This window comes from Pipistrellus hanaki (assembly GCF_964339955.1).
Source record: "Pipistrellus hanaki genome assembly, chromosome: 6".
Taxonomy (NCBI): Eukaryota; Metazoa; Chordata; class Mammalia; order Chiroptera; family Vespertilionidae; genus Pipistrellus; species Pipistrellus hanaki.
The window spans coordinates 37,454,731-37,469,739 of record NC_140508.1 but is presented as its reverse complement, the minus strand read 5'-3'; the positions used below and the strand labels follow the sequence as shown (position 1 = coordinate 37,469,739).

Sequence of the window (15,009 nt, the reverse complement as noted above, 5' to 3'; positions counted from 1 at the left end):
TTTGTGGTTCAGCATCAAACACATTTATTTCACTTTTATTGAGTATACAAGAACAGAGAGCACACGCATACAGCACGGAGCACTGAGGTGGGGGAGCGTGGGGACCAGAGAAGAGAGGGGGTGAGTAAAAAGGAACAGGACAGCATTGCAGTTGTTTGGTAAGGTGCTTTTGGGGGGAAAATTAGAGTGATGTTGCTCATGCAGTTTCAGGCCAGTCTTGGAATGTGCTTGCAGGATTCAAACACCGAAACAGGTCCTGGCACTTCCTGTCTTCTCAGATGGAAAAGATCCAGAGAAAGCAAAATAAAATGAAAGTCTGTAAGGTGGCAGGGCAAAAAAAAGACCCCGGAGAGCATCTGGTTTATCCAAGCCATTTCACAAGTGCGATGGCAACTGAGGCCCCAAGGAGAGCCCAGGACTAGCCCGATGGCACACGGAGAGCTAGGCACTGAGCCAGGGGGCTTTCTCCACTGTGCTACATGGTCTCTTGGGTGGAGAGGCAGCACAGGAAGAATGAGAAATATAAAAAAAGAAAAAAGGAAAAGTAGGTTGACGACAGACAAGACAAACGTCGATATTCTTTGTGAAGAGGATGGGGAGGAACCAGTGCCCTAGATTTAGCTTTGCAGCTGCCTCCTCCCCGGCGGCTGACGGACTCTCCTGGAAGGAAGGTCAGGGCCTTGGTGGGGTAGAGATCGCCACGAAGCCCAGCTGGCCCCTGAGCTAAGCCTGGTCACTTCATCCCCGCACTGAAGCCACACCCCCAGGGTCTGTAGGCAGGTGTAGACCCAGAAAAAAAGGATTCTCCCTCTGAAGGGTGTGTGGGACGCCTGGTTGGGGCAAAGATGGGGTGGGGTGTCTGAGCCAAATTCTGGGTGAGCCAGAGAGGGTGGAGCTACACCAGCTTTCGGCCCAGAATGAGTGGGGGCTCCCAGGCTGTAAGGACTTCATCGGGGATGAAGAGAAGCGTGGTGCACGCCCCGTGTGCTGTCGCACTCAGGGCGGGCTGAGGCAGCCCCCAGCCTGCTCCGGGGGGTGTGGTTGATTCCGCCCTGGGATGCCCAGGCTCAGGGCTCTCTGCGCTCCCTCCATCCATGTGTGTCCACAGCGGCACACGATGCCTGTTTCCTGTTCTGTCCCAGGTCAGCACCAGCTCAGCAGCTAAGCATATTTATCCTTGGGGTAACTGACAAACAAGCCTGGGCTCCCTGGAGGGGATCCACGGGCAACGTCCAGTAATTGGAGAGAACGCAGAAATGCTCTCAGAGAGACAGCCTGGTTAGAAAGGTAAGGCTCGCTTCGAGGGCTTCCCAGGTGCCTCCATGTGCCCCGCGTTCTCTCAGACCAAGAATAGTGCCGGGCACAAGTGTTACTCAATGTATATTTCTTGAGTGAGTTTATCAACGGCTTTAGAAGCAGGACCGGGGAGGTGAGATGGGGCTGATAAATTAAAGTGCAGTGGGACACGCTCCCTCAGAAGGGGACTCATTGAGTCCAGGGGGCCAGCTTGTGCCAGGAGAGCCTGGGAATGCCCCATGCGTGTCAGTCAATGCTGGGCTTTTGGTGGGTTTTCTCCAAGGGCTTCTGTGGTCTTGAGGAAATTCCTGGGTCTCCGAGGGCACAGGCAGGGTGCTCCGATGCTGACTGAAGGGGAGGGCTCGAGGCCAGGGTCGCACACACGTGGATGGAGACTGGGAGCAGCACCGCCTTCCATCCTCAGCTTTGACCTATCAGGGCCTACGCTGTTGGGGGCCGCTCCCACGGCTGCTTCAGCCCGGGCAGAGGAGAATGACTCAGACAGAGGACAGGAGTGGCAGAGGAAGACACCGGGCTGGGACTTTCCAGGCAGCCGGACAAAGCTGCCATCCTCTGCCGTGCGGCCAAGGGCATCACGCACCTTGGGATGGGGGTGAGCGATCAGGATTTGGTCAGGGAAAGGCAAGACATGTGGCAAAAAAACAAAACAAAACAAAAAAACAGAGGGCTGAAAACAGAGGCAAGCCCCTTTCAGGAGGTAGGGGGACTGAACCGGGGCATTGCAGCAAAATCTTCACTCTGGGCCCCACATCTGAGCATGGACCAGGCCCTGGTTGCTACCGCCCGGGAAAAAAGGCATCTTGGACCACAGCTGTGTTGCTTCCTTCTTGCCAAACCCCCGCTTCTCCATCTGGGGACCCCTCCCCTCCCCACCAACCAACCAATGACAAACATCACACACTGAATTACTACACTGAGCCGTCAGCTCCTCCGGTGAGCAGCCCACAGCCAGAATCCCGGGCTCCTGGGCTGGGCCGGTTCAGTGAGACCTAGGAACCTTGGGATATACATCAATCACAGTCAGGTAATTGTAATCTTAAACTGTCAGCTTCATACTTACCAGCACTGTTTATTTTAATATTTGTTTCCCGTTATATGTAATATACATAACTTAAAAGCACATCCATACAAATCTCCTACGAGCTGCACCTTCGTCATGAGAACCATACACATACAACGTCTACTTCCCTCCCTGCGGCGCCGTTTCCCGTCCCTGCTCCCTTTTCCTTTTCCTCGTTTCAAAGGAGTCATCTGCAGTGGCCCTCGGCGGGGCCCGGAAAACAGAGGGCAAGGGTGCAGGGCTGGGAGGAGGGAGTCGAGACAGAAAATGACGACAAGACTTGTGAGGGGGAGGGGAGGCGGGAGAAAGGAAGGTGGATTTCGCAGCCCAGTGTCAAGACCCATAAAAGAATAATCCAGTGTTCCTCCTCCTCCTCCTCCTCCTCTCCAGGTGGGGGATGTCTTTTCTTTCTCCACGTGTGTCTTGCTGCTTCGACTGGTCTCGCTTTCCTGCCAGAGGGCTTTCCTTCGCGCTCGCACGGGCAGCAGACACGGGAGAACACGCGGGTCATCCGTCTGCCGGAGGGCTGCGCGGCCAGCGCGGCGCTCCTGCACTCGTCCTGGGCTGCTCGCTCTCGAGTCGCTCCGCAGGCCCTCAAAGGGGATAGCGAGGGATTATTGGCATTATAATTTTATTTTATTTTTTTTTTCCTGAAAAAATCCCAGCAATTCTTCAATTTGTCTGCAAAGGAAATGTAGGTGTTCAGATGTTGGCTGTTGCTGTTGGCCGACTGGGCGGCCAGCCCCAGAAGCAGTGCAAGGATGCAGTGTTTCCTGTATATATATCTATATCTATATATATCTGTATATATATATATATGCTCTTCCTTTCCCAGTCTCTCATCAGTGACAGTACGTCGCGGCTGGGACGTCGGTGTGTTGACTCGGAGAATCCAGAACGAAGGCCCCTTCTTAACGGTTCTCTGGCTCGGGTTGGACCAGAAACGCCAGCATCTCTTCACAGAGGTCAGGATTCCTGGAGCCAGAGTTGTTGGGGGGCGCGGGGGAACACAAAGGAAGGAGGAGGATAAGAAAAGTTAGTAACCTTTTGTCACCCATCTTCAAATACATGGCAAGATCGTTTTTTAGCGAGCCTGTACCGTGGGCCCTTTGTTATGGCTCAGGAAGACAGAGAGACTTGTCTGAGGCCAGGTCGCTTGCGAGTAGCAGCTGAGAACTGAACCCACATCTGTCAGACTCCAAGGCCATGTATGTTTGCTTGTTTGTTTCCAGGGGAGTGGTATCTTTCCCTGTGGCCTGGACATCTGTCCACGGTTCCTGTGACACTGAGAGGCTGCTATCACACTCGGTTCACTTTCCCTCCTATCACCTCTCAGCTCTAAGAAATGGTCAGTCGTGATGACATCATGCTCTTCTTTTGTTTGTTTTTCCTGTCTGTTCTCCTTGGGCCTGCTGTGCCCTGGGGACTAAACCCCAAAGAGCAAGTGTTTAAATAATGAAACGGGAGCCTGGGATTCCAACTTAGGTTTGACTCCAAAACTTAGTGGTGAATGCCATGGGCTCTGCAATCCTGGATCCCGGTTCAAATCCCACTCTACAGCCCTGAAGCTCTGCACAAGTTTCTTAACCTCTTCAGGCCTCAGTTGTCTCCTCTGTAAAATGGGCTCTGCCTATGACTGCCTTAGTTATAAATAGAATTCAAAACAAGGGTCAGAATAGAGCAAGTGCTCAATAAATACAGGCTGTTCTTGTTATTAGTATTGCTGTTGTTAATGTAACCACATGCTATTCTGATCTCCTTGAGGGCGAGGACTGTCATTTACTTATTGTTGTCTTTCCAATGCCCAGCAAAATGCCCTGAACATAGCAACTACCCAAAACTATGCAACAGGTGGCATGTCATTCTTGACTTTTTTTCCCCACTCACAAATGGTCAAGTGCTAACAAAGTCATAAAAATTCGATCCTTCTCTTCTTTCCCAAGATGGCAAATCCGAGGTCCAGGTTCAATGACTTAGCAAGCTGGTTAGAACCCAAATTCCTGCTTTGCAACAGGTCAATTATTTTTTCCCCATTTACTTAAAATTTTGTAGGTAAGAAAGCTCCAGAGAGCTGGGTAGGTGCCTCCCTTTCGCTGGCAGTGTTTGTGAGACAGGCCCTGAGAAAGGAGGCAGGCCAGTGGGAGATAATGGAGCAGAAGCCACACATCTGGCCTGCGAGGTTGCAGAGAAGAGAAGACTGTGTGAGATAAGCGTGCTTTCCACGCTCACAGCAAGAACTTTAAGAAGGAAGAACTTCCAGAAAGAGGCAGCGTAGAATGGAGCAGAGAGATGTCCCTGGAGGATTTGGGGAGAGTAGATAAAGGCCAGCAAGATGGAAACCCAGGTGGAAACCCAGGGCCCTGGGCTAAGGTCTGACTTACTCAGGACTCTCATCCCTAAACATGGCAAAACCTCAAGGAACAAGAAAGCAGGTTCACGCTGCCACACACCTTCTGCCTGTGAGACACCGCCCTGGTGTGCAGCCCCCAATTCACATGTGGAAGCCCTAATCCTCAAGGAGGTGGCGCTTGGAGGTGGGGCCTGAGGTCATGAGGGTGAAGTCCTCATGAATGACATTGGTGCCCTTGTGAGAAGAGACGAGATAGAGATTATCTTTGCTCTCGGCCCTGGGACCTGTTCTGAATGGACCTGTTCCGAAGCAGGAGTTTGGGTTCCAATCATCTTACTAAGTCCCTGACCCTGGGCCTCAGTTTTTCCATCTTGGGAAAGAAGAGAAGGATGGCATTCATAGGATGTTGTTAGCCCTTGACCGTCTGTGAGTGAAAAAAAGGCAAGAAGATAGGTGACCTGTTACCTAGTTTTGAGAAGACAGTTGTCTGCCAACCAGAAGGTGGGCTCTCACCAGGAACTGAGCTGGCCAACACCTTGATCTTGAACTTTCCAGCTCCTATAACTGTGAGAAATAAATGGGTGTTGTTTAAGCCACCCAGTGTCTGTGGTATCCTGTGGTAGCCGCTCAAACTAAGCGTCACCGGTGTGGTTTAATTATTACAGCAGCTCCACGTTAGAGATTCGCTCCGCTTGTAGATGAGGAAACTGAGGCCCAGGGAGGTCCATCTGGGCACACTGCTAGCCAGGTGTTTCTGCTCAAAGCCTGGCTGGGTTCCTTCTACTCATTCTGCTGCTCCCTGGGGGGTTTTGTCTTACAGGGGCAGGCTGTATTTTAAATTTGCTCATCGACTAATAAGATGTAAACAGGATTTTGGCCTCATGGGATGTCTTTCAAAGTACCAGGGACACCTAAAGTATACCATTTATAATTTATTCTTCCTGGATTATTGCAGAGTCCAAATGAGCAGCATTTTGTTAGCCTACTATGAGTTAAGAGTAATAATAGTCCTAATTAACTTCTATCGAGCACTTACTATGTGCCAGGCACGGTGCTAACTACAGCACATGTCCCACCTCAGCCCCCACGGACAATCCTGTCTCCCCTTTTCTTACCACTTCTGATTTACTTTTCCGGGTCTAGGGCCTTCAACCCCAAAGAACCAAGGAACCAGGCTTCTTCCCCACGGTGACTCATGATGTCTGGTGGGCAGAGTTGTGACAGGGACCAAGCCTCAGGGCAGGTTCTCTGATGGAAACCACACTCCGAGGACCTTGCCACAGCTCCCTCCTCCCTCTCACCGCCGCTGAGCCCCCTGAGCCTCACCTGTGGCTTCTTGTCCCGCTCCTCCGGGGATGGGTCTGTTTCTCTGTATACGACGGCTTTGGTTACCAGCATGTCAGGATGCTGAAGTTTGGCCTCCTTGATGGCCAGAGCCAGGGCCTGGTGGAAAAGAACAGCAAAGTGAGGAGCCGCAGAATGTCGAATATGAGAGACTGTGGAGACCAACAAGCTGCCTAGTGCACAGCTTGCGGCACAGGAGGCCCAGGGAGAGGCAGTGGTCAAAGAATGAAAGGAAGAGACCAGAGCCCGAGTCTTCTGGCTCCTCCCGAATCCCACTCAGTGCCCTTCCCTCGGGGGCCCCTTGTCCAGATAGGAGGGGCAGAAAGTGTATATCTTCTCGGCCCACACAGGCAGCCACCATGCGTGACCCAATATGGCGGGGACTGGGGACTGGGCAGTGCCCCTGGGAGTAACGTTCCTCAGTCCCATACCTGGTCTTGATCAACATCTTCGTCCCCAGTAATAATGATCCGCTTCTCGATCCTCGTCTCGGAAAACCCTCCTTTCACAGTCTGCAGGGGGAGAGGGAGGCGAGGTCAGCCTTGGGTCCTGCTGGACCAGCAGCTGTGACAGGGGACCTGTCCCAAGGACCCCTTGAGGGCATGGCTGGAACCAGCAGTCACCTCTCCTGGCTCCCTCAGATTTTTCCTCTTCTGGTTGTGGGACTTCAGACTGCAGATCTGGCCTGGTGGCCACCACTGCCCTCAACCACCGAACTGTCCCCTCTAGGCCTCCCGAGCCCAGATGAAATGCTCTCCCTGACCCTGGTTGGCAATCCTTCCATCTTCCTGCCTCACTACTCCCCGAACACCAGATTCCTCTCCCTCATGGTCCTGGGCCTCTGCCCTTTGCCGGCCTTTTGTGCGGGACCTGGCCTTGCTCACCGGGCTGGAACTCTTGGGGAACGGGGTGTCTTTTGTTCATCTCCGTATCCCCTCCTCCCCGCCCCTCTGTTCAGCCTGACCAGGACAGGTGCCAAATGCAAGTTTGTTGAATGGACACATGAATGAAATGTGAATGGTGACAAGGTTCTACCTTAAATGACTTCAAACCACAGTACAAGAGAAATTTCGTTGATGATACTGGTAACCACCACTGTTTTCTGAAGGGGCAAGTGTGGGCCTAAGTTTAGAAGTAAAATTGCTTGGCATATTCAAGGAGGGTGGTGGCTGAGAGAAGTTCCGGCTGGAGTCAGAAGTGGACAGAAGGAAGGGGTGTGTGTGTGTGTGTTGGGGGGGGGGGGGGGGCTCCCAGTTGGCAGGGCCAGGAGGGACTTTGGGAAAAAGTTTTCTGAGCCGTATTCGGTGGGGTGTGTGGTAGAGAACCTTCCAGTAAAGCTTCCAGTGACATTAGTATTGCTTACTAACACTTCTGGTGAGGGTGGGTGCTTTCTAGGGACTGTGCAGAGGTGCAGAGTCCTACAGAGGAGGATGTGTGGCTTCTGCTCCACTATTTCCCACTGGCCTGCCTCCTTACTCAGGGCCTGTCTCGCAAACCCTGCCAGCAAGAGGGAGGCACTTATCCAGCTCCCTGGAGCAGGGCTGAGGCAGTGTGTACAGGGCCAGTGCCACCTGTCAGACTTCTTCAGATAGCTCAGCAGACCCTGCACCTCAACCTGGCTCCCTGGCATCTCTCCTTCAGGCCTTCATCCCTGGCCTGGGATCCCTCCTGCTTCCTTCCGACCACTCAGTCATGAACATGCCAGCCGGTCCTCAGCCCTCTGTCTTCATTGGCTGAGTCATGGCTGACGCCTCAGGAATGCCTCCCTTCTTGGCCATTCCTCTTCCTTCTCCCACTCTGGCTCCCACCCTGGTCCAGGCCCTCCGCCCCTAGACTCTCATTCACTCACTCTCTTCTTTCGCCCACCACCCTGCACATCCTGGTGGATCTAATCTCCTCCTTAAACCCCTTCTCACTGGCTCACTCCCCAGTTAAGAAACGTTAATAGCTTTCCAATGGCTCTCAGACGCGGGCCCTCCATCACCACATTTGTCTTCGAATTTGTCTTGTTTGTCTCCATTCTCCTTCCTCTGGCCCCAGCCCAATCCGATTTCCCACAGTTATGCTGCTTCTTGCTCCCAGAGAGCACTGCTCCTGTGTCCTACAACATGCACTGCTTACGGCCCCTCCACTAGCCCCTCACAGAGTAAAATCTGCTCAGTGAGCGAGTAAGCAAACAGTTTCTGCTCCCATCTTCCACGGCCTGCCGCTCTCTTCTCCTCCCTCACAGGTCCTCCCCGGCCTTTCAAGACCCTGCGCAAACCCCCTTCCCCCCGAAGATCCTTCTCGCTCTTGGAGCCTTCCTTCTATCACCCCCTCTACATCCCTCCGGCACTTGAGGTCTATAAGATGCAAACGCTAGGGTCCACAAGGACTTCCAAGGAGATGGTCTCGTCCCCCAAGCCTGGCCGTCAATGTGGAAGAGCAGGCCCATGCTCAGGACAGACCGCAACGCAGACCAAGCGCACGGCGCTCCTGAAGCTGGGAACGCCGCGGGTCATCTCTGTCCACGTTAAGACGGCAGTGACCTTCCCAAACCCCACAGCCGGGCCGGGCCGTGTGGCGCCTGCTGCTACTCACTTTAGTGACATGGGTGGTGGTGGAGGTGGAGAGGGTTTCCGCGGTGGCGCCGTAGGTGCTGGTGAGGACATCTTTCCCGATGATCTGCGGAACACAACCACCCCCCGCCCGGGGTCAGGTGAGGGTGCTGGCCGCGGCGGGTGGAAGCGGGGTGGGGTACACCAAAGGACAGGTTGGGGAGGGGTCCCATGAAGGTGGGTTGGGAAGCCAAGGTGCTACGAGCCACTGGATCTAAGTATTCAGCAATCCTGGACTCTTCCGAGTGCCAGACCCACAAAGTTCTCAGAGCCTGGAATCTGAGATTCCTAGAACCCGAGATTCCTAAGGCCCAGAATTCTCACAAGCCCCTGGAATTTAAGAATCCTGGCATCTTAGAAGAATGAGCAGAGGGATCCAAGGTGGAAACAGAGCTCCCTCTCAATCCCCCCGCCCTGCCAGAGCCGGGAGCGTGTTCTCTCATGGGCGGGATGATGCGAGTGACAGGTCTGGAGAACACAGGAGTGGCAGGAGACCTCGCAGGGACAGACTGGGCTCACGGGGCAGCCACCGACCGAGCCAGGTCCAGAAGTCAAGCCTCTGGACTCCCAATCCATTCATCACTCCTCCTGGTCAGTAAGGAGAGCAGATGCAAAGGAGCTACCACATCACAGGCTCCCGCAGAGGGAGGCGCCATTTCACCCCCACATTGCCAACGCAGTGCTTGGGGTGGGAGAGAAACGGAGAGAAACGGAGGGCAACGGAGACTCTGGAGGGCACCAGGGAAGCTGGGGGCCTCTGACAGGATGCCGGATCCTGGTGCCGCATCCGAAAGGGGCGCCCTCTGAGCTCCACGCCGCGCCTGCCGCCGGCCGCCTGCGGACCCCGTCCACACACTCAGCACGGGGCCCCCTAGCCTGAGCTGGCCTCGCCCACTTACCGGAGAAAGAGAACGGATTTCCGTGGCCACCGTCTGTGGGCCTGGGATCATGGCAGCTGCCCCCTTCCCGGACTTGAGACTGTTTTCCTGGGGAAACAATGGTGCTCAGACGGCCAGTCTCAGGCGGGTGGCCCCCAGGATGGCCAGGGCATGAGGTGGCCATGGAGCTCCCACGGCCACAGGGTGGGCAGCAGAGGCAGAGAGCGGAAGGCATCATTTGGTTCCATCTCCTCTCACTCGTCCCCTGCTCACACTCATTCACACACTTACACGCTCACACGCTCATTCACACACTTACACGCTCACTCACTCACTCAGCAAACATTGAGGAGCTCCTGGCAGGAGGGACACTGTGGTGAACAAGACGTGGTTCCGCTCTCTGGAAGCACTAACGAAAGGGCTGAGACACGCAGGTTCCCGGCCTGGCCCTGCCATAGCTTAGCCACGTGACCTGGGGCGGAGCCACTTCCCCTCCGTGGGCCTCATGAAGGCGCCTGGAAAAAGGGAGCCCTGCCACGTAGGGTCATCAGTGGCAGCAAATGTCCCACTCTAGTGAGGCTGCTGCTGATGGGGGAGGCTCTGTGTGAGCGGGGCAGTGGGCACTCCGAAAATCTCTTTACCTTCTGCTCCATTTTGTTGTGAATTTAAAACTGTTCTAATAGTAAAGTTTTAAAAAATATTTTTTAAAATGGGACCCCTGCCTTACGCCCACAGACAGAGACATTGTGAGGCTAAGGGAGGAGAAAGAGCTTTGCAAATGGAAATCTACAGTTTGAATATAGTGTAGGCTGGCTATTAATAACATCACAATAACTACTGTGTTCTGAGTCCTTGATATGTACTAGATACTAGAGGTCCAGTGCACAGCGTTTGTGCACTTGGGGGTGGGGAGTCTCTCAGCCAGGCCTGCGCCCTATTGCAGTCCGGGAGCCCTTGAGGGATGTCCAACTGATGACTGAATCGGTCAGTTGGACATCCTTAGCACTGCAGTGGAGGCAAGAGAAACTCCTGTCACTTCCGCTGCACTTGCCAGCAATAAGTCCAGCTTCTGTCTGAGCGGAGCTCCCCCTGCTGGAGCACACTGACCACCAAGGGAAAGTCCCTGAGTTGAACATCGGCCCCCTGGTGATCAGTATGCATCATAGCGACCAGTTGTTCCGCCAATCTGTCTATTTGAATATCACCCTTTTATTATATAGGATTATCCTAAGGATGCATGATCTCATTTAGTCGTCAGAACAAATCATTTTAATATTCTTGCTTTACAGCTGGAAACTGGAGGGCCAGGGAATGTGAAGTGGCTTGTTCAAGTTCCCCAGCAAGGTAGTGACAGAGCCTGGATTTAGACCCACGTTCGTCAGGCTCCAGCCCAGCACGCTCCTTCCACACTCCCTGCCCTCGGAGTGCCCACCCTGGACCAGCTCTCCTGGTCCTGCCCTGGACTCTGACGGGCAGGTTTTCCTGGAACTGGCTCCAGATTTACTGACCCACGTCTGGCAAGAGGCCTGGCTGCCTGCCTCTCCCTCGCCCTTTCTGCACCATCTCTCGCCCTTTCTGAACCTGGCCCTGGTCTGTGCGTGGTGCACACCTGGACCTCTGCCTGCAGGGGGCGTGCGAGGACGGAGCCCTCGGCCTGCCTTTTCCCTGACTGCTCACCACGCCTGCCTCCAGGTGAGGCAGTGACCTGGTCCCCTGGCCCTCCATCCCCCTCTGTCAGATAGAGTCCCCAAAGGGGGCATTCGAAGCAGGCCTTAGGAGGACAGCCTTCCGGGGCCAAGGCTTCCTTTCCTCCCGCTTAGGAAACAGCCAGGAGCCACTCTGAGTCCCTTCAGGCCGTTCTCCCCAAGCTGCTGCTTGTGCCACTGCTTCCTCTTTCCCAGGCAAAGCCTCGCTTCCACCTCTACGCTGAAAACAGAGGCCACTCATAGGGACACAGGTCATTTAAAACCACCTGCCCCACCTGCCTCTCCTAGCTCTCAGACTGTCTTCACTCCTCACCTCCTCTGCTCTGGACCCTTCCTCCCAGGGACTCAGGGCTCTCCTCCTCCCATCCTCTCTCTGGACCACCTCAGCCCCTCAAGGTTTCCCCATCCGGGCCCCTGTCCCCTGTCCCTTTGTCTGCATCCCAGATCTTTCCTAAGCCCTAGGCCTGCATCCTAGACATTTTCCCTTGGAAACGCTCCACAGGCCCCATGGACTCATCGCTGCCTCCTCTCCTCCTAAAGAGCAACCCCCGTCCTCTGTTTATGTCTTCTCAGACCTGAGGGGCGTCACCTGGAGGACTTGTGAGAGCACAGACCGCTGGGCCTCTCCCCAGAGTTTCTGAGGTGATGGGTCTGGGTGTGGCCTGAGAAGCTGCCTTTCTAACGGGTTCCCAGGACCACGCTTTCAGAACTGCTGGGCTAGCAAGCAGCGTCTCCAGCCCATCTCTCCTCCTGTCGCCGGAACAGTCTACCGATGATCAAATCCTATAGTTCCCTCCTCCACGTATCTCATAACCCCATCCCTCTCCTCGGTATCCCTCCACCAGCCCCTAAGCCAGTTCCCTGCTTTCTCTTTAGGTCTCTTAATGGCACACAGGCTCAGGGACACCGTCTCCTCCAGGGCTGGGTTCCAGCGCCTGGCGCAGTACTTCACACGGCGTGGGTGTTCAGTAAATATTTGCCGAGGAAAGGAAAGGAGTGGGAGGAAGGAGGGAGGGGGAGGAAGAGGGAAGGGAGAAAAATAAAAGGGACCCATGCCCCAAGGGAAGGAAGTTCGCTCCCGCCATGCTGCACACAGGCTGCTGGAGTGGCCACTCTAAAACGCAAACACGTATTTTGATGACACCATGTCCCCGCTTTAAAAAATTCAAGTAAATCTCTATCGTGTCCAGTTTGCAGTTTGAACTTCATACATAATGTTCAAGGCCCTTCAAGCCCTGGCCCAGCCTTCCTTTTCAGCCTCTCCTTCCCCCGAGCCCCCCTATCTGCCTCCCTCCCCGCACCTGACATCTCACTTCACGGACCAAATGCTCTGCTCCTTCACATCCCTGTCTTTGCACCCGCTGTTCCCACTACCTGGAATGGCTCCTCCTGTGACTGTACCTTAGTTTCAAACATAGCTCCGATAAAGCCTTCTCCGGCTCCTATGGTGTCACCCAAACCTCTTCCTCCTGTGCTCCCTAGGAGACACTGTTCCAGGAAGGCAGGAAAAAATAACAGCTGCTCACATCCCAGACCACTTACTACGCTGCCAAACTCTCTTCTGAGGGCTCTGCACAGATGAACGCTGGTTCATCCTCACACCAACCCTCTGAGGGATGTGCTATTAGCCCTCCCCCCACGTTACAGGAGTGGAAACTGAGGTGTGAAGAGGTTCAGGTAACTCGCCCGAGGTCATCCAGCCAGAAAGTGGGAGAGCTGGGCCTTGTTCACCACTGTGTGCCCAGGTCCTCAACACAGGGCACAGCGCAGCCAATGTGCCCGTGATTAATGTTTGGGTGAGTGAGGTCTAGCAGGCAGTATCTTTTCTTCAACTTTGTATCCCCATACTGGGCAGAAAATACAGGCTAATAAATGTTTTTGGAACAAATGAATGGATGGATGGACGATGAGTAAATGAATGATGCAACTGCCTGCTTGCCGTAGCATGAATTTAAATTTAGCCCTGTAAGCGTCCTGATGCCACGTGGTAAAGGGTTGAGGGGAGAGGAGGAACTGAGGGACCGGGAGGGGGGAAAAGCATGCAAGCTGGTAACTGGTTTGGGTTTATTTATCTTAAAGTCTTTGTTTACTCAAAACCTATCTGCAGGTAGTCTAAATTAATATAATTTTCCGCCTATGTGTATATCAGGGGTTTGACAATAGAAAACACTTGAAAACAACTTCCAACAGCTCAAGACAGATCTGGCCCAGGCAATGATACTTGCCCCTGCCCCCGCCCCTGCCCCAGCCCCGGTCTCTACCCAGACTCGGCCCCATGTGGCCCGAGCTGACAATGGTGGGGATGAGGGAACAGAGCTGGAGTCAGAATTGCCTGGGTTTGCCCTGGCTCGACCACTTATTGGGTATGTGACCTTGGGTAAGTCACGCTACCTCTCTGAACTCTGGTTTCCTCATCTGTAAAGGGCAAAGGAAAGAAAGAACGCCCCCCTCACAGTTTCTGCGAAGACCAATGGAATCACTGCCTGGCACCAAACCCGTGTGCCGAATGCCGTTTGTTCTGTGCCATCGTTAAAGGAGTGGGTGTTCCTGGGCCCTCCCCGGAATCTGCGAACCAGTTAGGATAGGGATCCTTCCCACTTTTACAGATGAGGACACCTGAGGCCAAGGACCTCCCTGCATGGGTCAGACAGCAAACAGGTAGCAGAAACACGGCTCCTGCGGAAGATCATCTAAAATCCCAAGCTTCCAACTTAGGTTCACTGGGCGCCATCTACTGACCGAGGCAAGGAAGTGGCCGGAGGCGGAAGAAAACGTGCAGCTGCCGGAAGGATGCGGCCTCTGGTTGGACTTCCAGGCACAGCCCTCGGGCGTTGCCAATTCGCAAGCAGCACCCCGCTCCTGACTTGACTGCTGCGGGGCTGCGATGGCCCCAATGACCGACGCCCAGGAATCGCACCGCCCACCGTATTCCATTTGGAAAACTGAGGTCTGACCAGATGGCTTGTGGCCACTATGGTGCCAGACAATTCGACTGTATGTCCCAGACCTGACACAGGGAGGGCATCGTGAAGCAGCTGGTGGTGTCAGCATGTTATCTGGGGCAGGAGGGCTGGTCAGAGAGAGAGAGAGAGGTCTCCTGGGTCCTACTTACCATGGTGGTTGATATGGTCTCCGTGGTGATGGAGGGAGCAGTGGTTATGAATTCCTTCCCCCCTAGGGCAGTCCCATCCACCTGTGGTCAGAGGAAGGCGTCATCAGAGAGGGGCACAGAGAGAGAGAGAGAGAGAGAGAGAGAGAGAGAGAGAGAGAGGCCAGATTCACCCGCAGCATCTGCCCCCTCGGCTCACAGCAGTCCCAGGGACCCAGTGCAATGTATTCTTTGACCTGGTGATTCCATCGCTAGGAATCCACTCTTGGGATATAAACTTTGAAGACTCTGCCAAAACGTACAGACAAGGGAGTGCACTGCAGCATGCGTTAACGGCAAAAGAGGAAAATGAGCAAAGGTCCCTGGGTGGGACGCTGTGTGGAAAATCGAGGTCCCCTCCTGAGTGGAACTAAGAAGAGTAAGGTGGGTCCACACATGCCAGCAAAGAGCGATCTCCAAGCAGGTTATTAAAAGGTAAGGTGTAGCCGAAGCCAGTTTGGCTTAGTGGATAGAGCCTGCGGACTGAAAGGTCCCAGGTTCAATTCCGGTCAAGGGCATGTACCTTGGTTGCGGGCACATCCCCAGTAGGGTGTGTGCAATAGGCAGCTGATCAATGATTCTCTCTCATCAATGTTTCTAACTCTCTCT

General features: G+C 54.2%; 1 protein-coding gene across 15 annotated transcripts in view; it reads right to left on the bottom strand.

The window, feature by feature from the left end:
• Window positions 1-15,009, bottom strand: part of EPB41L1 (erythrocyte membrane protein band 4.1 like 1) — a 122,944-nt gene continuing 107,935 nt past the window's right edge. For all 15 annotated transcript variants that reach the window (XM_084888629.1, XM_084888631.1, XM_084888632.1 and 12 more), the window contains 6 exons: window positions 14,365-14,445; window positions 9,568-9,654; window positions 8,652-8,735; window positions 6,503-6,583; window positions 6,054-6,170; window positions 1-3,352 (listed from right to left, as the gene is read on the bottom strand). In XM_084888629.1, coding sequence (XP_084744755.1) covers window positions 3,344-3,352; window positions 6,054-6,170; window positions 6,503-6,583; window positions 8,652-8,735; window positions 9,568-9,654; window positions 14,365-14,445 — 459 coding nt within the window. In that variant the 3' untranslated portion in view covers window positions 1-3,343. The remainder of the gene's footprint in view (window positions 3,353-6,053; window positions 6,171-6,502; window positions 6,584-8,651; window positions 8,736-9,567; window positions 9,655-14,364; window positions 14,446-15,009) is intronic.